The following is a 19,143-nucleotide window of genomic DNA, read 5'->3' on the forward strand; positions in this document are numbered from 1 at the left end:
TTGTACATGGGTCTAGGGACACCCTTTAATGTAGCATGAAGTAGGGAAACAGAGAGGCAAGGGAGATAGCAGCTGTGGCTACAAAGGACTTGCCCTCAAGAACCATGGAAAAATATGCCAGTGACATGAGAGAATGACCAGTGCAGATCTATGATCCAGAAAGATCTTTCTGGCTGTTGCACTAGATTTTAAAAGGGCAAACTGGAGACAAAAAGGCCGTTTAAGAGGCTGCTGTGATAATATAGGCCAGATGTATCTGCATGCTCATTTTTTTAATTAACAAAAGATATGCTTTTTTTAAATGAATGGAAAAAATGAAAAATGAAGAAAATCTTCTGTCTTTTTAAGTTTTACTCAGTGCGTGAGAACAGTGTGTGCCAGAATTTAGTTCTTTGGCTGTTCTGATGATAAATACCAGAGGTTATTAGTCAGGAGTCTCCAAATGTGAAAGACATATTGAACTGATGAACTTTTACTCCCACTGTCATTTTAAAGCGATGGTATATATGCCGATGAATAAGACACTTGATGACACTTTTTCTTCACACAAAAGATTTTCGCTACCCTAAGAAAATGAAAACATGCCTTTTTGCAAGAGCAGGAGGAAGAATGTGTGTCCAGTCAGGTGAGGCTTGAAAAGCCACCTGTACGTGCCTCAGGACATCTCTGCCAAGCACAATTCTACATTTTCAGATGGGCTCCTGGTAGGGAAGGAGCTATCATCACCATGTGGAGGCCAACAGTTTTTCTTCTCCACGATGCCAGTCGTTGAGGATGGTCAGACGTACTGGTCCTCAAAACATAAAATACACCTTCAAAATGCCATGTGTACCAATAATTGGAAAATTTCTGTGGGTAAACATTCATTTAAGAACCTTCTGGAAACTCAATACCACGTTATATAGCCATTAAAATGAAGAACAGGCAATCATATGGCAAATATGTAGAACATGCTACAAGCAAAAAATGAAAATTCAAAACTGTATTACAGCTGGGTGCCATCGTGAATGCAATCCCAGAAACTCAGGAGGCCAAGACAAGAGGACTGCAAGTTCCAGGCCAACCTCAGCAACTTAGTGAGACCATGTCTCAAAATGAAAAATAAAAAGAGCTGGGGACATAGCTTAGAGATAAAGCATCCCCAGTTTCAATCTCCCCAGTACCAAAAAAAATTATCAACAATAAAATTCTAGCCATGTAAGTAGTCTCAGTACATGGGAAAAGATGACTATAAGGAAACACAGAATCTTGACATCATTTGTTCTAGAGCAAACTTAGAGTTATCATGATCTGATCTCACAGAGCCAGTTCTAAGTGCTTTACTTTTCTGAAACATAAAATGGAAACAATACTATCTAACTTCCAGTTATTGTGAGAATTAGAGATATTGAATGTGAAGCATTGAAACAGTGCATGCCAATGAATGAGGCTAAAAATTTCATATAAAATTTTAATTCATTTTCTCTGTTTTTCAAATGTTCTAGGTTGTAGTTGGTACTTTATGTCCCATATTGTGAGGCCCTCTAAGTGCCCAAGGACAATTACCAAGTCTCATTTGCTTTCTTTTCTTCAGTACAGGCCTACTCACAGGGACACCCCAAACATAAATGCTATTACCTGAAACATGAGAAAGCGCATGCCCAGGGCTGAGAAGCCATTGATCTGGGTCTTCCTTTCCATCAGTCTGTGCCCTTGGACAAGTCATTTAACCCTTCTGGGTTTCCTGTTCCCTTATCTGTAATCCAGGCATTTGGACCTCAATATTTTCCAGTCCTTGAATGTCTTGATTTTTATTTCCTTAAATCTAGGCAGTTTAAGATAGGTAACTTGGGAAAATTTTTATTTATTTTAAACCAGAGAATTTTCAAAGAGGGAAGAATCCCAAAGGCCATCTAACCCCTCATCTACCCCAGGGCAGCTCCATCCCTCAACCATCCTAGGCAGATGTGTCCCCTTCCATTTTTAACCATCTCCAGGTAAGTCCCTTCTAACGTTTCACCTTAAATCTACAGCACTTCTTCTCAGGAATTTAGGATCTCTGTGAAGAGTAGCATGAGTTTCCCTCTTCTTCAGACTCTATTGCTAAATCATCTTTCCAGTGTATGAACTAGAAATCAGAAGCACTGTGAGAATATGCCAATAAAATCTGCATGTCCAATCAATCACCCAAGCCCAGCCAATTTATTTCTCCATCCTAACCTCTCCATATTGACTAAAGTGCTTTAGACTTATCAACATTCCTTGTTCAGGTGACTATGAAGCCCCAATCATGGTCCCTTCAAAACTACACTTATCCCTTATTTGTTGTGTGCCTGTGGAGATCCAGGCACTGTGGGAAGCTTGAAGGATATGACTGAGGACAAGATGAACATGATCCCTGTGCTCACAGAGTCCACAGTCTAGTGAGTGAGTGGGGGAGGGGTCAAATAAATGGAATTGTAGTGAATTGTGTCAAGGGAGCTTCGACATGAGATGGAAGTGTACTAGTGACAAGTAAGGGCTCTAGAGCTAGACAGACTGGGTTCAAATCCTGACTTCTCCATCATCTTTCCATCCATGAAGTGAAAATGTTAGTGCCTTCTTCATGGGGTTGATGAAATGCATTGATACATGTAGAACAGAGTCTGGCACATGGTAGAAGCACAATAATTGTCCTTATTCACAAAATGATCTGTCTGCCAAACAACTCTGACAAAGACTCTTCTTAAGACTCTTCAGTGGTTTTCCAAGGCTATGGAATAAAGTCCAGGTCCCTAGCATGACTGAAGGACTCTTAAGATCCTTACCAGGTCAGTTCTGCAGACCAGACCTGCCTTGAAATGTTCCTGAACTGCTTCAAGTTTCCATCTCACACCAGCTGAGTTGTTCCTCCAAGATTTTGTTCACGCTTCACTCTGTCTGGCAAACCCTTCCCTGGCAAAGTCCTTCACATCTTTTAAAGCTCATCTCAGGTGTCACTCTCTCTAGGAAGCTTTCCCTGACAGTCTTCTACCCTACCAACTTGCCCTCCTATGACATCCATAGTACCTCTATAGAGCTCAAACCTCCACTTACTATGTTGTGTTAAAGTTATTAATAGATGTATTTACTTCCCATATTTGAGTTCCTTGAAAGTAGAACTGTGTTCACTCATTTTTGGTATCCGCAGTACCTAGAACAGTGCCTGACACATTGCATATATCTAACAAATGTGCAGGAGAGTGAATGCATGTAGATTTGTACCAAAAATGTTCCACATAATTTTCAAACAGCCTACACCATTTTGGGAGATATTGGTGCAATCATTCTTCACTTAGAAGTGGTTGATAAATGTCCCCAAATTTTACTCATTGAACACCATGTAAATGAGCTGTCATGTTCCTTCGCTTACAAAATTACTTGCCAATTACACTTAGATGATCCCAGCGTTAATTGCCATGTAAACTATACCCTGGCTGAGATAGCCCATATCATCAATTTAACTTTACCCTCTCATCATATGGTACTTACCATGTAATTAAATAAATGGTCAGCCACTGCCACAATTGTGTATTTCCCCAATGAAGTGAAGTGGCTACATTTGTCATTGACTTATCAGTTATGACAATCTATAACACACCTCCTTTTAATCTTAGAAGCTTAAAAAATTCAAAGAACACCGTACATTTGAAAAAGAAGTTCCAAATGTTTGATTAAAAAGATACACATTATAAAATCTTTGTTTTCCATTAAAACAAAGACACAAAGATATAAAAACAAAATTCCTCATTCTTTCTGGGAAAGAATTCTTCCTGAAATCTCAAATAACAAAAATTATTCCAAGTATTCAAAGGGCATTTAGCTCTTTGAGCAACTTATAATTTATTTCAAACAGTTGCTTTTTTGTGTGAAAAGTAGATGCATCTTACTGAGGTTGACATTCTTTTCTGATAGACTGGCTAATATCTTATGCAAGAATTAGATAGATGAGAGAGATCCTGAATGCTGATGGTGGCTCTGAGTGACGGAATTTTCATCTGCTTCTCTGGATGCCGCCTCCACACCTGACACAGGTAATCACATTGACTTCTCAGCATGGCCACATTAGGCCAAATGGATTCGCAAACAGAGGTTCTGTCTAAAGGGACCATTTGACTTCCAGAACATACTGCTCAGAGGCCTTGATTGAAAAGGAGGTCAATGGGGGCCCAAATATCTCTCTACCCCCTGAGGTGGAATAATTGATGTGCAGCAGCCCCTACAGATGTGGAGTCACCAGGGTGATGGATGGATATAAGTATATTATTCACATGTACATCTGCTAATATACAGGTCCCAGTGCAAACACCAGGACTTAAGAATATTATGTGGATTTAGGACAATCCCTGAAGGACTCTAGTTCTATTAAAATTTTGTTTGGCAGCCTGGGGCAGATCTATTCCAACTCCCACAAGCTTCATGTATTTGAGAGGGGGAACCAAACCACTTTAAAAATAAATTTAATAAATTTTGTAATGTCAAGTCATTAACATCCTGTCTAGTCATATAGTCTTCATATTTTGAAACATTAACCTGTAGAATTTTATTAACCCTTGTAATATCTGTATTAATGTTTTTATTTCTTTGTGTTCTTTTGCCAAAGAGGGTTAATTATATTCTAAAAACTGAAGGAAAAACTCCCATTTTTCCTCTATAGGTGTTTTTCTTTTTTTATTTACTTTATCCATGCATTATAATTATACATAATAGTGGTATTCATTATGCCATATTCATACATGCACATAATTTGATCAGTCTCAGTCCCTTCCTTCCCCCTTATTCACCTACTCTACTCACTGATCTCCCTTCTATTATTATTATTAGTAGTAGTAGTATATTATATGTATGATTCATGGTGGTATATTTATACATGGACTTAGCACAATATGACAGATTTTATTCCTCACTACTTTTTCGTGCCCTCCCCTCCTCCCTCCGTCTTGATCCCCTTTTATAGTTATTTTTCTTGTCACAAATATACCAGGCAGTACCCAGAAAGCCCAGTGATCAGACCACTTTGGTTTGTAAATGTTAGAGAAAATAACTCGCAGACATACTTGGTTATCATTTGATGGTTTATAACATTAGTGAGAATTTTCTGTTGTAGTAGTTATAATATTATTTTTACAAATGTTCATTCATTAATTTAAGCAGATTTTTTTCTTAGTATCTATCATGTATGAGCAAGTCTGGGAGTCAGAGGAAAACCAAAGAGACATAAGCTGTCCCTCAAATTGTGACAGCCACAAGAGAACAATTGAGGGGTGGGTGGGTAGGTGGGAAGAATTTCAACTTCTCTAAGAAGGCCTGGGCTTCTCATACCATATGTTCTCAGGAATTCAAGGAAGAGGGTACAACTCCTTAAAATGAAAAAAAAAAAAAAAAAGCATCCTCACATTCAACATGTTCATTTGATCTTCACAACAACCCTAAATAAGTATGACAGACATTTTTTCTGACTAATGTAAAGATCTAAGATTTCTACTTTATTTACCAAGTAAATTGTTTTAAGATTCTAAAATTCCAGGTAACCCAGTGGATAAGCAGGATCTGTGCATGGGGTACACAGGATGAAAGATAGAAGGTGACTATACCTAGCTCATGTGACTTTTTTGTCCAGACACAACATTCTCTGGCCTGTGTGTGAACCCATAGTACAAGGCCCATCTACAAACTTTTTCTTCATGGCTTAATATACCTTGCCCTAATTAGGAAATGTTTAATAAATATAGCATTTCCTGACATCTAGTTAAAAAGTCATTACCCCAGCAACACAGGAGGATGAGGCAAGAGGATTGCAAATTCAAGGCCAAACTCAACAATTCAGAGAGGACCTCAGCAACTTAGTGAGATCCTGTCTCGAAATAAAAAATAAAAAGATCTGAGGATGCAGCTCAGCAGTAAAATGTCCCTGGGTTCAATCCCCAGTACAAAACAAACAAAATAAAGTCATTAATTCCTTTAAAAAAATAAAACTATACATGAGTAAACTGGGCACCAATAATTTTCAAATAATTAAAACTGCTAAGTACTATGGCCCAAGAGTCCTTAAACTCAGGTAGAAAGTGTATTTCCTAGGTACTCTATGCAGTGCAAGGATCCTTTTTAAAAGAAAAAGGAAGACAATACTATTTGTCTCCTAGATATACAGAATTAATTATATGAGTGAAGGAATGTGGTCCAGGATTTTCACATGTCCAAAATGAGCCTCCTACCATACCTACTTCCCCACTTCCTCCCCACAAATCAACCTCAAAATGCCTGAATGCCATGAATTCCTGACAGACCCTTCTATCACTATCCACCAAAGCTAATAACTCAAGGCTGTGAGTTGAGTATTTCAAATTCCCGAAAGAAAAGTAATATTACTGTTTCCTGTGAAACCCTCACTCACCTTAAACTCATGGGAATCAAGGAAGACAAGCAAATGGAACTTCAAAGCTCCTGTGAGGCCACCAACCTGCTCATGGAGGCTGAGAGAGGCGGAAGGCAGGATGGCCACACAGCTCTGGCTTTTGAAGTTTGACTGACTGCCTCACATTAGCTGAGTAGCACTGCATGCATGGTTACTGCTGTTCTTGCGAAGCTCAACTTGCCCAGGCTGTGCTTGTCTATCATCTCAGCAGGGAAAGGGAGGTGGGAGAGGTGGGCACCAGGAAGTGGAAAAAAGAAAACTGTGTCATCTCTTAACTTCAAGCAATGAAACATGGAGCAAAGGTGGAGACAGAAGAATACACAAAAGAAAACAGCATCAAGTATTTTGGGAAGTTTTCTTGTATGGCTAAAAACTCTGAGAAGTATATTGGTTTTTCTTATGATACATATGAAAGTTATTTTATCAGAAATACAATACAAAGATCTAACTATGGATGACAAATGTGTGCAAATATCTTTACTAGGAATTTTGTTAGCCAGTTTTTTATAAATACTCAGGGTAATGACACAATAAGGAAAAGATGTCAAACTCTTCACAGGTACCAAGATAATGAATTTTTGTGCTGCTCTGTCACCTTGTGGCAACCGACTCAAATTGCAGGTATTAATCCTGAAATGAACAAAAAAGTTCAGAGAGGTGTGTTTTACAAGTCTACCCCTGTAAACATGGACCAAGCACATACACATATAAATGTGGATCCTACTCACTTTTCAGGACATGGAGTGACAGTTGTTCAGAGTGTGTGTTAAGAGTGTGACAGATTCTCATTACATGGAATTCCTGAGTTGCTGCAGTAGGCAGACACTAATAGGACCAAAAGCAGACTCTCAACTGATGTTAAAATTATGCATGTTCATGAAGTATTATTTGCAAAGTCATAAATAAGGAGGAAGCTTAAATTCCCATCATTGTAGGAAAGAATTAAACTGTGGCACATTCACACAATAAAATACTGAGGAGCTTCTAAAACATACAGATCTTCATATTTTTATGGAAGGATATTTGAGATATTTTTTAGGTTCAAAAAGCAAATTGTTGAACAGTACGTCTAATATGAATTTTAAAATTCTTGAATGTATGCTTTTACATAAAAAGGTTCAGAAAGACATAGAACAAACTGTTTGGTTACTTAAGGGAGGGTAAAGTGTTTTAATTTTATACTCTTTATATGTTTTGATTATTTTAGCGAGTAGAATGTAAGGCTTTTTAAAACTAGAGTCCGATAATTTCGGTAGTTGTGCGAAAGACAAAGTTTGCTCCACCTTCATCAATGCCCTCGTACTCAGAGCACTCTTAGGACATTTGCCCCTTCTTCTCCATGAAAATATTTTGTAATGTTCACATAACCTATTTTCACACACTCACTCCCTAGAACTGCTCTTGAACCTCAGTTCCCACTCCACTCCCACTGAAGCTTTCTGCAACTTCTATATTCTTAGCTACATTCACATTTTTCCCAGACTGTCAGATGCAGGGCAGTGGGACTTAGTAGCTTTGGGGGAGACAAAAGCAAATGGATAACATATTAGTCATGATATTTCATACCACACAAGAGTGAGCCTCAAAAAGGGAGCTGTTGACTTGTATGATTTGCCCCCCTTCTCTAATCTACCCCTTTCCCTATTCTTACCTCCCTCACCTAACACTGGCACTCTGAATTTCTTACTGCTTAATCATTCTTTAATTTACCATTCAACTACAGTCTCCCTGATCTTAAGCTTGTTCCTTCCACATGTAAGTAGAAAAACTCCCGAGGACACCCTGCTCTTTCCAGGACTGGAATCCAAGTGTGCTTTTGCCAAGGGTAGAAACCTATATATGCTATCAGATCTGGCTTTCCAGGTCTGTCTAACTCTGGATTCATCAAATTGTTAGTTATCTGTGGGTTTTTTGGAACATAACCACTGCAATATTTCTTTTAAAAATATTTCTATTCACATTATAGACAACTGATTAAGTAGTATTAATATTTTAAAACTCTTGTAATATGAAAACAAAAGGCCAAAGACCAAACGCAAGAAAAATAGGCTCAAGAAAATGAGCAGATAGTTTTCAAAAAGGAAACACATAGGACTAGTAAAAAATATGGAGAGATACTTACCTCTACTTAAAATATAAGAAATACACACCTAAAACACAATAAGATGCCATTTGTAACTAGTCCCAGTGACAAAGTTCAACCAATACTCTGATAGCAGGAATGTGCAGCAATAGATGTTTTCATGCATTGCTGAGTATAAACTAGCAAAGTCTCTTATCACAGAGTGTAGCAAAAACATGAAAATGTCAAATGTGCATAACTTTTCATTCCAGGAATTTCACATGCAAAAGTATATTTATTCTTTGCAAGATGATGAATTTCAAATCATATGCACTAAAGCATCATTTGTAATAGGAAAAAAGATTACAAACAACCTAAATATCCAGCATAAATGATTGCTGAAATAAGTTACGACATATTCATATATTCATAAAAGGGAATACTGTGCAGTCATTCAAAAGGATGTAGCTCTATGTTTACTGAGTTTGCACTACTGCTAATATTAACTGAGGGAACAAAGAACATATATGCATTTATTTTTAAATACTTGGAATAACTATGAAATTATATAGAGAAATAAGGAGTAGTGGTTGCTTCAAGGAAGACCTGGTACCTGAGGAAACATGAGGAAAGGGGAGACTTACTTTTGACCTTCACCATCTTACTGCCTTGCTCTATTTACTTTTTGAATTCTACTGTCATATCTATACAGTCAGTCAAAAAAAAATTTTAAAACCAAAAACTGTCTGCCTGTACTAGTACATCAAACAGTATACTCAAACCCATTTTCTATCATGCCCATAATTATTCTCCTCTAAGCCCAGTTAATTATGCCAGGCTGACCCTACCCTATAACATTTATGGTTCATTCATGTCACTCTCATGACATGAATTATTTTATTTCAAAATAAAACCAAACCTTCAGTGAGTCCCTATTGCCTCCAGAGAAAAACTTAATCTGTTAAAAAGTCATTCAATCTCCTTCACCATCAGCCCCACCTGCAAGACTCTAACCTAGTCTTCATCACACCAGATGGTTCAACATACCTACCTTACCTATCCAATAAAATTTCCTTCCATTTTCACTCCTCCTGTATCCACCTACCAAAATTATACATGTCCTTTGAGGCCTACATCAAATTACTCTTTAAACCTTCTCTATCCCCAGGAAGAACCAATAAATAAATTGTTCTCCATACTCCTAAGAGTGCTTCATTTATCTTACAGAAAGTTTCCTGAACATGAATATTATGTTAGCTATTAAAGGGTCTACAAAAGACTACATACAACCTATGATTTTTCTCCCTTCAATTGAAAATCCCTGAAAAAAAAAAAAAAAAGAAACTAAGTTCATTTATCTTGTATTCCTAACAACAAATAATTTCCTGGCAATCACAGTTGCTTGATACAGATGAACTTGAATTCATAGTCACCATTCCTTCCCACTGTTCCTATTCATCAAACTCCATTAATAATGTGGTTTCTCCAAGACTAATACTATATGGTTAGTTAATGTTTGCCCATCAAAACATGTGCCGCCTATGAAAGTTTAAGAGGGGCCCCTGTGGGTAGTCATTTTCCCTAAATCTTGGCACAGCTATCTGGTGTAAGTTTGACTTCACCTTCTCCCATCAGAAACTCAGGCTATAGGTAAGTGAATTTCTGGTTTGTTTTCCTAGGACTGACTGCATATACTGTGGTGGTCATTTGGTGAACAAAGCATGTGTGAAAAGAATTTGGGAGACCAAAGTTATCAATTCAGGAGCAAATGGATATGAAATAGAATCTCTAGAGGGGTAGTTGCTGGCCTGATCTGCTGCTTTACTCTTAAGCAGTCTAATTCTGAAGATCCTTTTAAATGGTAAACATTAATAAATTATCTTAAAGGAAAAAATCTAAGAGCTTGCCAAGAGCTATTTATGATGTATATTCACTATGCTTTTATTTATTATCATTCTGCTCAAACGTGACCAATCAAAAAGATTGTGGGGAAAAACAGTTTAAACATCCAACGGCATGTAAATGGATAAACTGTCCTATATCCATGTAATGGAATACTACTCAGCAATAAAAAGGAATGAAACTGACAAGAGTAACATGACATATCTCAAAATAAATATGTTGAATGAAAGAAGCCAGACCTAATCCCTCCAAAGAGAATGCATAGTGTTTGTTTCTAGAAAGTACAAAATAATCCAAGAATGCTATAATGCACATCAGTGATTGCTGAGGAATGGAAGAGAGGATGGAGAAGGGCAGGAGAGAGGAATTATAAAGTGTCATAAAGAATCTTTTGTGGGTGATGGAATATGTCCATTATCTTGATTATAGTAATTATTTTATGGGCATGTATATTTTGCAGATTTGTCCAAAACATAAAATTGTATACTTTAAAATATACCATTTGTCATATGACAATTTTACCTCTCAATAAAACAGTTTTTTAAAAAGTGGTAGAAAGACAGAGGTGAGGGAAGGAACAGAGAACTGATTCTATTCAAGAATATAATGCTACTTTAAAAGTGATTTTCAAAGGATTTTTCAATACCCCCCAAAATACACTTCCAAAGTGACATTTTCTTGAAATGTCATTTTCTAAAAAGATAGGAATTGTAGTTTTGAAAGGAGCAGCCAGGTTGCAAGCAGAAGATTAATTATCATGGAAAATCATTGATGTATCATTGCAATTTCACAGTATTTTTTACTGTTAAAATAAAGCTCCTTCATATCTCTAATAAAGGTATTGTAAAGCTTTAATTGATTTGCGTTGGTAAAAACCCTTGGTTACCATCATGGAAAATAATTGAATCAAGTATCAAAATATAAATGTACAACTTTTGTTATGATTTTTATATTTGCTTTTTTTTACAATTAACATTAGAGGGTGCCAGCTATTCTAACATATTGTATTAGGGGAGACTCTCACTCTATGGGCTTGCTCCTCTCTTCTTTTAATGTTAAGTTATAGAATCTATAAAGGCAATTAAATAAACTTGCGTAGCTATCTCTACTATTGGATAACTTGCAAATACCACTTACCCACCTGTTAGAAGCAAGTCATTTATGTAGGATGTAAGGAATATAAATCTCTAGGCTTACTCATATATTTGCTTTTAAGAGAAGGTAAACTTTCTTTGCCTTCTCTTTGAGAATAATAATATTAACTCAGCATGACAGCAAGGAAATGCAATAAAAATATAAATGACAATATTCAACATTGGTCAGAAGGACAATATAGACACACAGACAGAAAAAACTCAGAATCTATTTGAAGGATGTTTGAGCCATAGGCTGTGTCTAGAATAACAAACAATCATGAACAGTAACTATTAATGATTCTTTTTTTTTTTTTTTTTTCACAGTTCTGGGGATCAAACTGAGAGGCTGGTGTATGCTAGGCGGTGCTCTACCATTGAGTTACATCCTAGCCCACGACTGTCCTTAAGTATTACTTAGTAACAATTCACACACTCTAGGACTTTAACAACTGTCAAACATTTTTATTCATCATTTCAGAAGTGAAATTTGAGATTGTGACTTAATATCCAGTAATCACAGTCTCTTACTATTTGAAAAGCTAAGACAAAGAAGATATCCCTAAACTAACTCTATTCCCACCAACATAATCAGAAAAGATCATGAGAAAACTTGTCAAAGAAAGTGTTATATATCATTAGGCAGAAACAAGGCTATTCTGAAGAGAACTATCTTAAGAAGGACCCTCTTCTATGAATCTCCAGTGTAGAGATCCACAGCAAAGTAAATCCTGATTTTCATATTTTGGATGAGAATGTCATTATGAGACAGATACAGACGCCTATAATTCACCTTAAAACATGCTGCAATTTATAAGGATAGATAGAATACAGTAGTCACTAGGCACATGTGGCAATTTAAATTTAAATGTAGTTAATTAAAATTAAAAATTCATTTCCTCAGTTGCACTAGTCACATTTCAAGTGCACAGCAGACACCTGTAGTTAGAGGTACCTGTATAGGACAATGCAACATAAAATAATCCCTCATCACAGAAAATTCTAGTGGATGGCTTTGGGTTCGAATGAGATAGAGTCCAACATAAGGATGCCAAATAAGGATCTCTGGGATACTGGAGTTGAGAATGGGAGCACACTTTAGTTTAAAGGTGTGTAATGCTCAACTCCCAAGAGATCTTGGCTCAGACTCTCCTAGCCTGGCTTTCAATAAGTAACGGAGACTTAAAGTGCTTTTTATGCCCCCATGCCCTCTGGGACCTCAAAAACTAAATGTGTGTTTTCCATAAAATATTAAATCAAGAAAATTAAGACAGCACACTTAATGTGAAATAAAGTTCATATACTCCTGTTTAAACACAGATTAGAATTTCTGTCAGAACAATGCCAGTGAAAAGTTGACATTCTAATTAATATGATTTACATTATAAAGCACTGAATATCTTTATCTTGCTATTATGAAATGCCCTCTTTTTTAAAAAAATTGGAACTGTACTCAACAGGGAATTGAATACTAAGGGCACTATTTAAAAATACATGTACAAGAGAGGCAGTTAGGGTCACTGGCATTTTTACACACCATCAACTCAGGTCTCCAAAAAGGGAAGCAATATGCTCATCCTCTGCCACACACTTTGTCATTCTTTATCATCCATACAGCTATCTGCATGCAGCAAGAGGATTTTGAGGTTGTTTTTCTTGCAACAATATAAACATGCTGCAAAACACAAACACTTATAAATACTAAAATATTTTCTCTTTCTTGCTCTCCTCTCTTTTCTCCCTCTCACAGTCTCTCCCCCTTTTTCCTCCCCCCGCCCCCCTTCACTTAACATCACAGAGAACAGCTCTGGAACCCTGTGAACACACACCTACGTAGGACTCCCACCCAGTGTTCGCTCGATCCAAATTCTGAGTCTGTAGAAGGGGCAGAAAATCAACCCCACAGTTGGGTACCCAAGGATTCGTGTTCATTGCCTTTGTCAATTTTATGCTATCAGTGAGAGGAATGAAGATGAGACCCTTAAAGCTTGAATTTTCATTTCCTGTGACAACGTGCTTTTTCTTCATGCTTTATCACACTCCACTACTTGGTTTCCGCCCCTTCATAATTGATATCGGCCATTTGAAGCATTCAGTAAAAACCTCATGAGGTTCATCAAATGTCCCCCAGTCTATAATTCTTGCTTTTAACATACTCAGAAGCATATTCATCCAAGTGTGTTCCACTTCCCCTCCATGGTTTTCCCTGTGCACAGGGACGAGTATAATGACAGTTGTATTAATTATCCACTGAAAAATCCACATAGCAGCAAAAATGATGGAGATCATTGTTTTAAATATTTTATTAAAATAACCTAGTGTAGAACAGATAAAGTAGACCCTCTTGATAATGAGAGGCTCATTAATTTTACAAGAATTCTAGAAAGCTTAGAATGGTCAGCAAAATTGTCTTTCATTCATCTATTTTTTTTCAGAAGAGGAAAACCTTTGATTGTCACTTGAGAGAGCAAGACCCTAGCAAAATTTTCTAAGGTGTTTTAAAATAGTTATTTACCCTTCTGGAAAAAGCTTTGAAAAATCCTAGATTTCACAGTATTACTTGAAACACCTATAAATCTTCAGCTTTTATAGTTTACCCCATTAAAATTTGGTTTCATTAGCCTGTAATGACTGTTGATAACTAAAACTGATATTTTACATAGACAAACACATTAACATCCTTCAATTACTGATAATAAGAACAACACAATCTTGCCTACCAAGTGTGTTTCCAGGTATAGTTTGAGGCCATCCGTCTCTGCTTTAGGGGGAGTCCAATTCTCAGTGGTTTCCATGGCTTCATTTAACCAATGAATAAATTCATCCAGCTTGTTTACAAACCCCTTATGAGAGAAAAGAAAAAGGGAAAAATAAAAAGAAAGGCATATTAGTTTTTTTTTTTTTTTTTTAAGTCAAACTTAAAAATTCTAAACCTCACCGGTGGTGAAAGTCATACCACTTCACTCCCATCCTAGTGCCATTTCTCCTGTGATGAAATTCCCACTATTCTTGGTCATGAAATCTCTCCAAATAGGAAAACAAAAAAATTTTTTAAAAACCTATCCTTTGATTTTTTTCCCCCACTAGGAACACTTGCCCAAAGAATTTGGATTGGATTGTGGGGTATCAGTGCATAGGTGACCTTGAAACATCAAAACATTTTTGGTGTCTGTTGAGCATCCCCTTGCCAAAAAAAATTGGATGAGATGTACTAGGAAGAGCCTCTAACTTTGGGTGATGAAACCGTTCCTGTTCTTTACTCAGAGGCCTATGGAGTTGACTTACCTTTGCCGAACTAAAAATATATTCTAAAATCACGTAAGTGTTTAAAGGCACTTAGATGAGCTCTATCCACAGTCCAAAGGTCTGGCTGAACCTGAGTGCTAAGAAACATGGAAGGGAAGAATAGTGGGACTGATGAACAAACACAACCACCTGATTCAGGCTATGTCTGGACATAAATATTCTTGTCTAGCAAGCACAAATCACAATAATCTTGCAATTTTTCAAATAGTGGCTATAAAATTTTATTGACCATTTAAAAGAACACATCTGTAGAAACGAAAAATATTTTGAAAAAATGAAAGACCAGCTACAAACCTAAAGCAAAGGCTTGGTGCTGAGCGCCTACTTTCCATGTCTAAGTAAACAGCACCACCTGGAGGTCATAAGGAGCAAGGGCAGGCTGCCACATTTTTAACAGCTTGCATACTATTTCCCTATTAAACTTAACTCTTTCGGGTTTGCCTTTTTTATTAATTTTGACTGATATTTTTAATGCCTAACTGAGGCTATCCTGAGACCAAAGTGAGACTAGTGAAATTTCATTTTCTTTCTCATGCTTCTCAGAAGCTATGGTTTTGTTGTTAAAAAAGCAAAACATTCTACTAGATAATTCTTTAAGGTTCATAATCCTTTAATTTGAGCAATTGATTTGTCTCAAAAGAATTATTAGAAAAAGAAATATGGGATCAAGGAGAATGATAAGGAGAAAGGAGAAAAATAACAATCAGAAACACCTTCCTGTCTATTATAGGACAAAGCATAGATGTGGACACAGAGGCCCAAGGAATCAGATCAGATTATTCCCACCTTAGTTGCATGTTGTCAACTTGAGTGGAACTCAATATTTCACCACAAGGGGTAGTATATTGTATGTTTTCCCAGTCTATAAATGCTAGCAAAAGCTTTCTTTATTGGAATGTCCCTACTGTGTCAAGACTCAGAGGGGTCAGTCGACACATCATAACTAGATTTCACAAATGAAAGGGTTTTTAAGTGTTTTAAAAATCTATCCTAATCAGGTAGTTTTGGTAAAGCCAGTAAGAAATATCATCTTAGAAACAGTTTTAATCAGAAACTGTGACCTAGGCAATTGCAATTTGTATGACTTTGCATGAGGTAGTTCAATGCACAAATCCTAGCCTCCAAACCTAAACTCTTGATATTACTGAGGCTTCCCTTGGATTCACTCAGAAGAGTTTTCTCTAAATGAGGCAAAAGTGTACTACAGAGATGGTTTCATGAATTTCATACACCGCATTCCCTTACAAAATACGTTTGCTAATGGTCCACCCAGATCAACATTTTTTCTAGTTTATTCATATTACAAGTTATTATAAATGCTAGGGATCAATACAAAATCATTCATTTTGCCCTTTCTCATATATTTTAGGTATCAGTTTGTCTGCTTCTTCTCCTGTCCTGCATGTTCATAAATTTAAGAGTTATTCTGCTTTTCATTTCCTCCCTAATACTTGACGCTTAATGTAGAAGTTACCCATATCCACATGCAGTCTTCTCAATAGAGCCTTCCACCTGTTCAAAATGATATTCCCCAAATTCCTTTTTCTGATAGACTTCCTAGGTCTTAGAATATTTCATAAATTCATATCTGACTTGATGCTTACCATAGAGCCCTTCAGATGTTTACATTAAATTTGTGAGAAGTAAGGACAGAGTCTATTAAGACTCAAGTCCTAACTCTTGATACTCTTATAATGGAATTTTTGTGAAAAATTAAGAGACCCTTGCTGAACAGATAAACTTACCGAAATACTACCATCTACATAAGTCTATCAGCAAAGCAGAATCTAGATGGTTGATAATTGTGAGGTGAAAATAGTATTTTATAGTACTTACAGTATTAAATACTTTTTACTATTGAATTTGGACTTGAATTGTTATTTCTGGGTAAATAAATTGGTTTGGGGAAAAAATTAAGTCAGGAAGTCAACTATTTTGGAAACGATTGATTAAATCCAAGAAGACAAATAGCAAGATAGTCTGTGAAATATAAGCAGTAACAAATTATTTATTACCTTATTTCTCTCTGAAAAACAACTCAGTGAGCAAGTACCTAAATGGATAGGTGCCTCATCACAAAAGGTTATTCTTAGCCAAGGATTATTAAACAAGGTGTGTCATATTTCATAAAAGAACCATGATTATATAGTTAGCTGCAATTTGTGAGATGCATATTGGGTAAAATGCATGGGAACTGGTGAACTTTTATGGATGATCTTTCTATAGCCCAGCTTGACAGCAAAACAAGGCTGTCTGGTATCGAGGAAACAGGGGCCCTTTAAAAGCTCCTCTCTGGATTTCTTCTGAACAATAGTCTCATCTGCACCAATTTTCATTTGTTGCACATTTTCCTGTTTTTTTGCCCATACTGTTTTATCAATCACAATAGAAATCTGATAAATCCTAGTGCTCCTACCTTATAATAAAAAAACTAAGTAACTTCCCCTCTTAGGGAAATCTAAGTTTTCTACTTCCTCTCCTGCTTCTATATGTAAGCTTCAAGACTATACAAAAATCATGAAAGCAAGTGAAACTGGAGTCCATTCAGTTCTTGATATCTTTGTCAATTATTCTCCAACTCTCTCAGCCCCTTTATCTTTATACTACCACAGTGTTCTGTGTAGTGTCTGTGGACTATCCCTATATCACAGGATAGATCTTAGAAAGATCAAGGAAGAAGCACTTGATACACAGACCATGTGGGTATGAAAAGTATTCACATTTAAACACATAACAACAAATGTTTGATGCTCATCTTCATAAGTTCTGCTGAAATCTTTGTGGTATGAATGTAGGAAAAAAGAGTCTGACTTAAGTAGCAACATAGGAAAATAGACAAAAATATTAAAAAATTATTTTTGAACACAGATCATATTTTAGTACAATAAGCACTGATCATTCATTCATTCCATTAGCAAACATTTATAAAGTACCTACTACGTACAAAGCACACTGCTACAATATAAAGATAAATACCATTGTGGAAAATTTTTCAGCAGACTATAAAGTATGTCTAAACATTGACCTACTAAATTCAAGAAATTTTAATTATTAACAAAATAGCTTTACAATAAATAAGAACAGGGACACGCTCCTGGATCTTTTGAAACCTATTCCATCTATGTCATGGTTTAAATGGTAGTTGTCTCAAAAGTTCCTGTTAATGCAGAAATAGAGGTAAAATGACTGGATTCCAAAAGCTGTAATCTAATCAGCCCATTCTAGTTTGAATGGACTAGGTGGTAACTCTTGGCAGGTAGGCATGGCTGGAGGAGGTGAGTCAGTGGGTGTGTGCCCTGGAAGGGTGCATCTTCTTTGTGGCCCCTTCTCTCTTCCTCTCTGCTCTCTGACCCTGCCATGAACTGAGCAGCTTTCCTCCACTGGGCCCTTCCCTCATGGTGTGCTGCCTCACCTCAGGACCAGACCAACGGAGTCAGACCTGTGGACTGAGAGACCTCTGAAACGGTGAACCCCAAATAAACTTTTCCTCCTCTAGATTGCTCTTGTCAGGTATTTTGGTCACAGCAGTTAAAACCTGACTAAAACAGTCTATATCAGAATTCTGTCTGTATCCAAATTTGTTTCTATTGTTAATAGTGATCATCTGGGTGTTTTTCTCTAATACTCTGAGTTCATACTTACCTACCTGGAGAATCAAAGATGACTATAAAAATCAGATTTTCTTCATGATAACCCAATGCTGCCAACTGCACCACATAAAAAGCACATTTTATGCACATTCAACTCATTGCCGCAAGCTGAATCACAAACTTTTGAAAGGCGGAATTTCAGTCTTCATTGATCAAACTTCTACTAGTGTATCTATCTAGTCAGACTCTGTTCTATCAGTTTCTACCACTAAAGTCCTTTTTGTCCCTCTCTGCCTCTTCTTCCATTACCTTTCTCTGCTTTTCTGACAAACTATCCAGGGTCATATGGAAGGTGACAATCCACAAGCCCAGGTGCTCCCCCTCCCCCTCGTGGTGTAATTGCTTCCTTCTGGGTGGATCCCTCGCCACATTCATATCTGATACTGGCTCTGAGAGTTTGTAAACTCTTGTCTGGGGCCAAACAGGACTCAATCTCCAAAAGAAACCTCAGTCATTAATTTGGAAGAAAATGGAACTACAATAGGTTCTCACCAGTTGGCAGCATGACTCCTACTTTCAAATCATTTGTATTTTCAAAGTTCTGTCATGAGATTTTTTTTCAACTTACTTTTAAACTTTCTAAAGCATCAGTCTCTTTAAAGACTAAGAAGCAGAGTGAAAGTGCATGCAAAAATATATTTACAGGTTTGTAAAAAATAATTTATAGTCCTCAGCTAA

At 36.7% G+C, this 19,143-nt stretch overlaps 1 protein-coding gene across 2 annotated transcripts in view; it reads right to left on the bottom strand.

The window, feature by feature from the left end:
- Window positions 1-19,143, bottom strand: part of AKAP6 (A-kinase anchoring protein 6) — a 481,595-nt gene that overhangs the window by 228,744 nt on the left and 233,708 nt on the right. For both annotated transcript variants that reach the window (XM_079127203.1, XM_079127204.1), the window contains exon 5: window positions 14,230-14,352. In XM_079127203.1, coding sequence (XP_078983329.1) covers window positions 14,230-14,352 — 123 coding nt within the window. The remainder of the gene's footprint in view (window positions 1-14,229; window positions 14,353-19,143) is intronic.

The sequence above is a fragment of the Sciurus vulgaris genome (assembly GCF_902686455.1).
Source record: "Sciurus vulgaris genome assembly, chromosome: 2".
In the NCBI taxonomy this organism is placed as follows: Eukaryota; Metazoa; Chordata; class Mammalia; order Rodentia; family Sciuridae; genus Sciurus; species Sciurus vulgaris.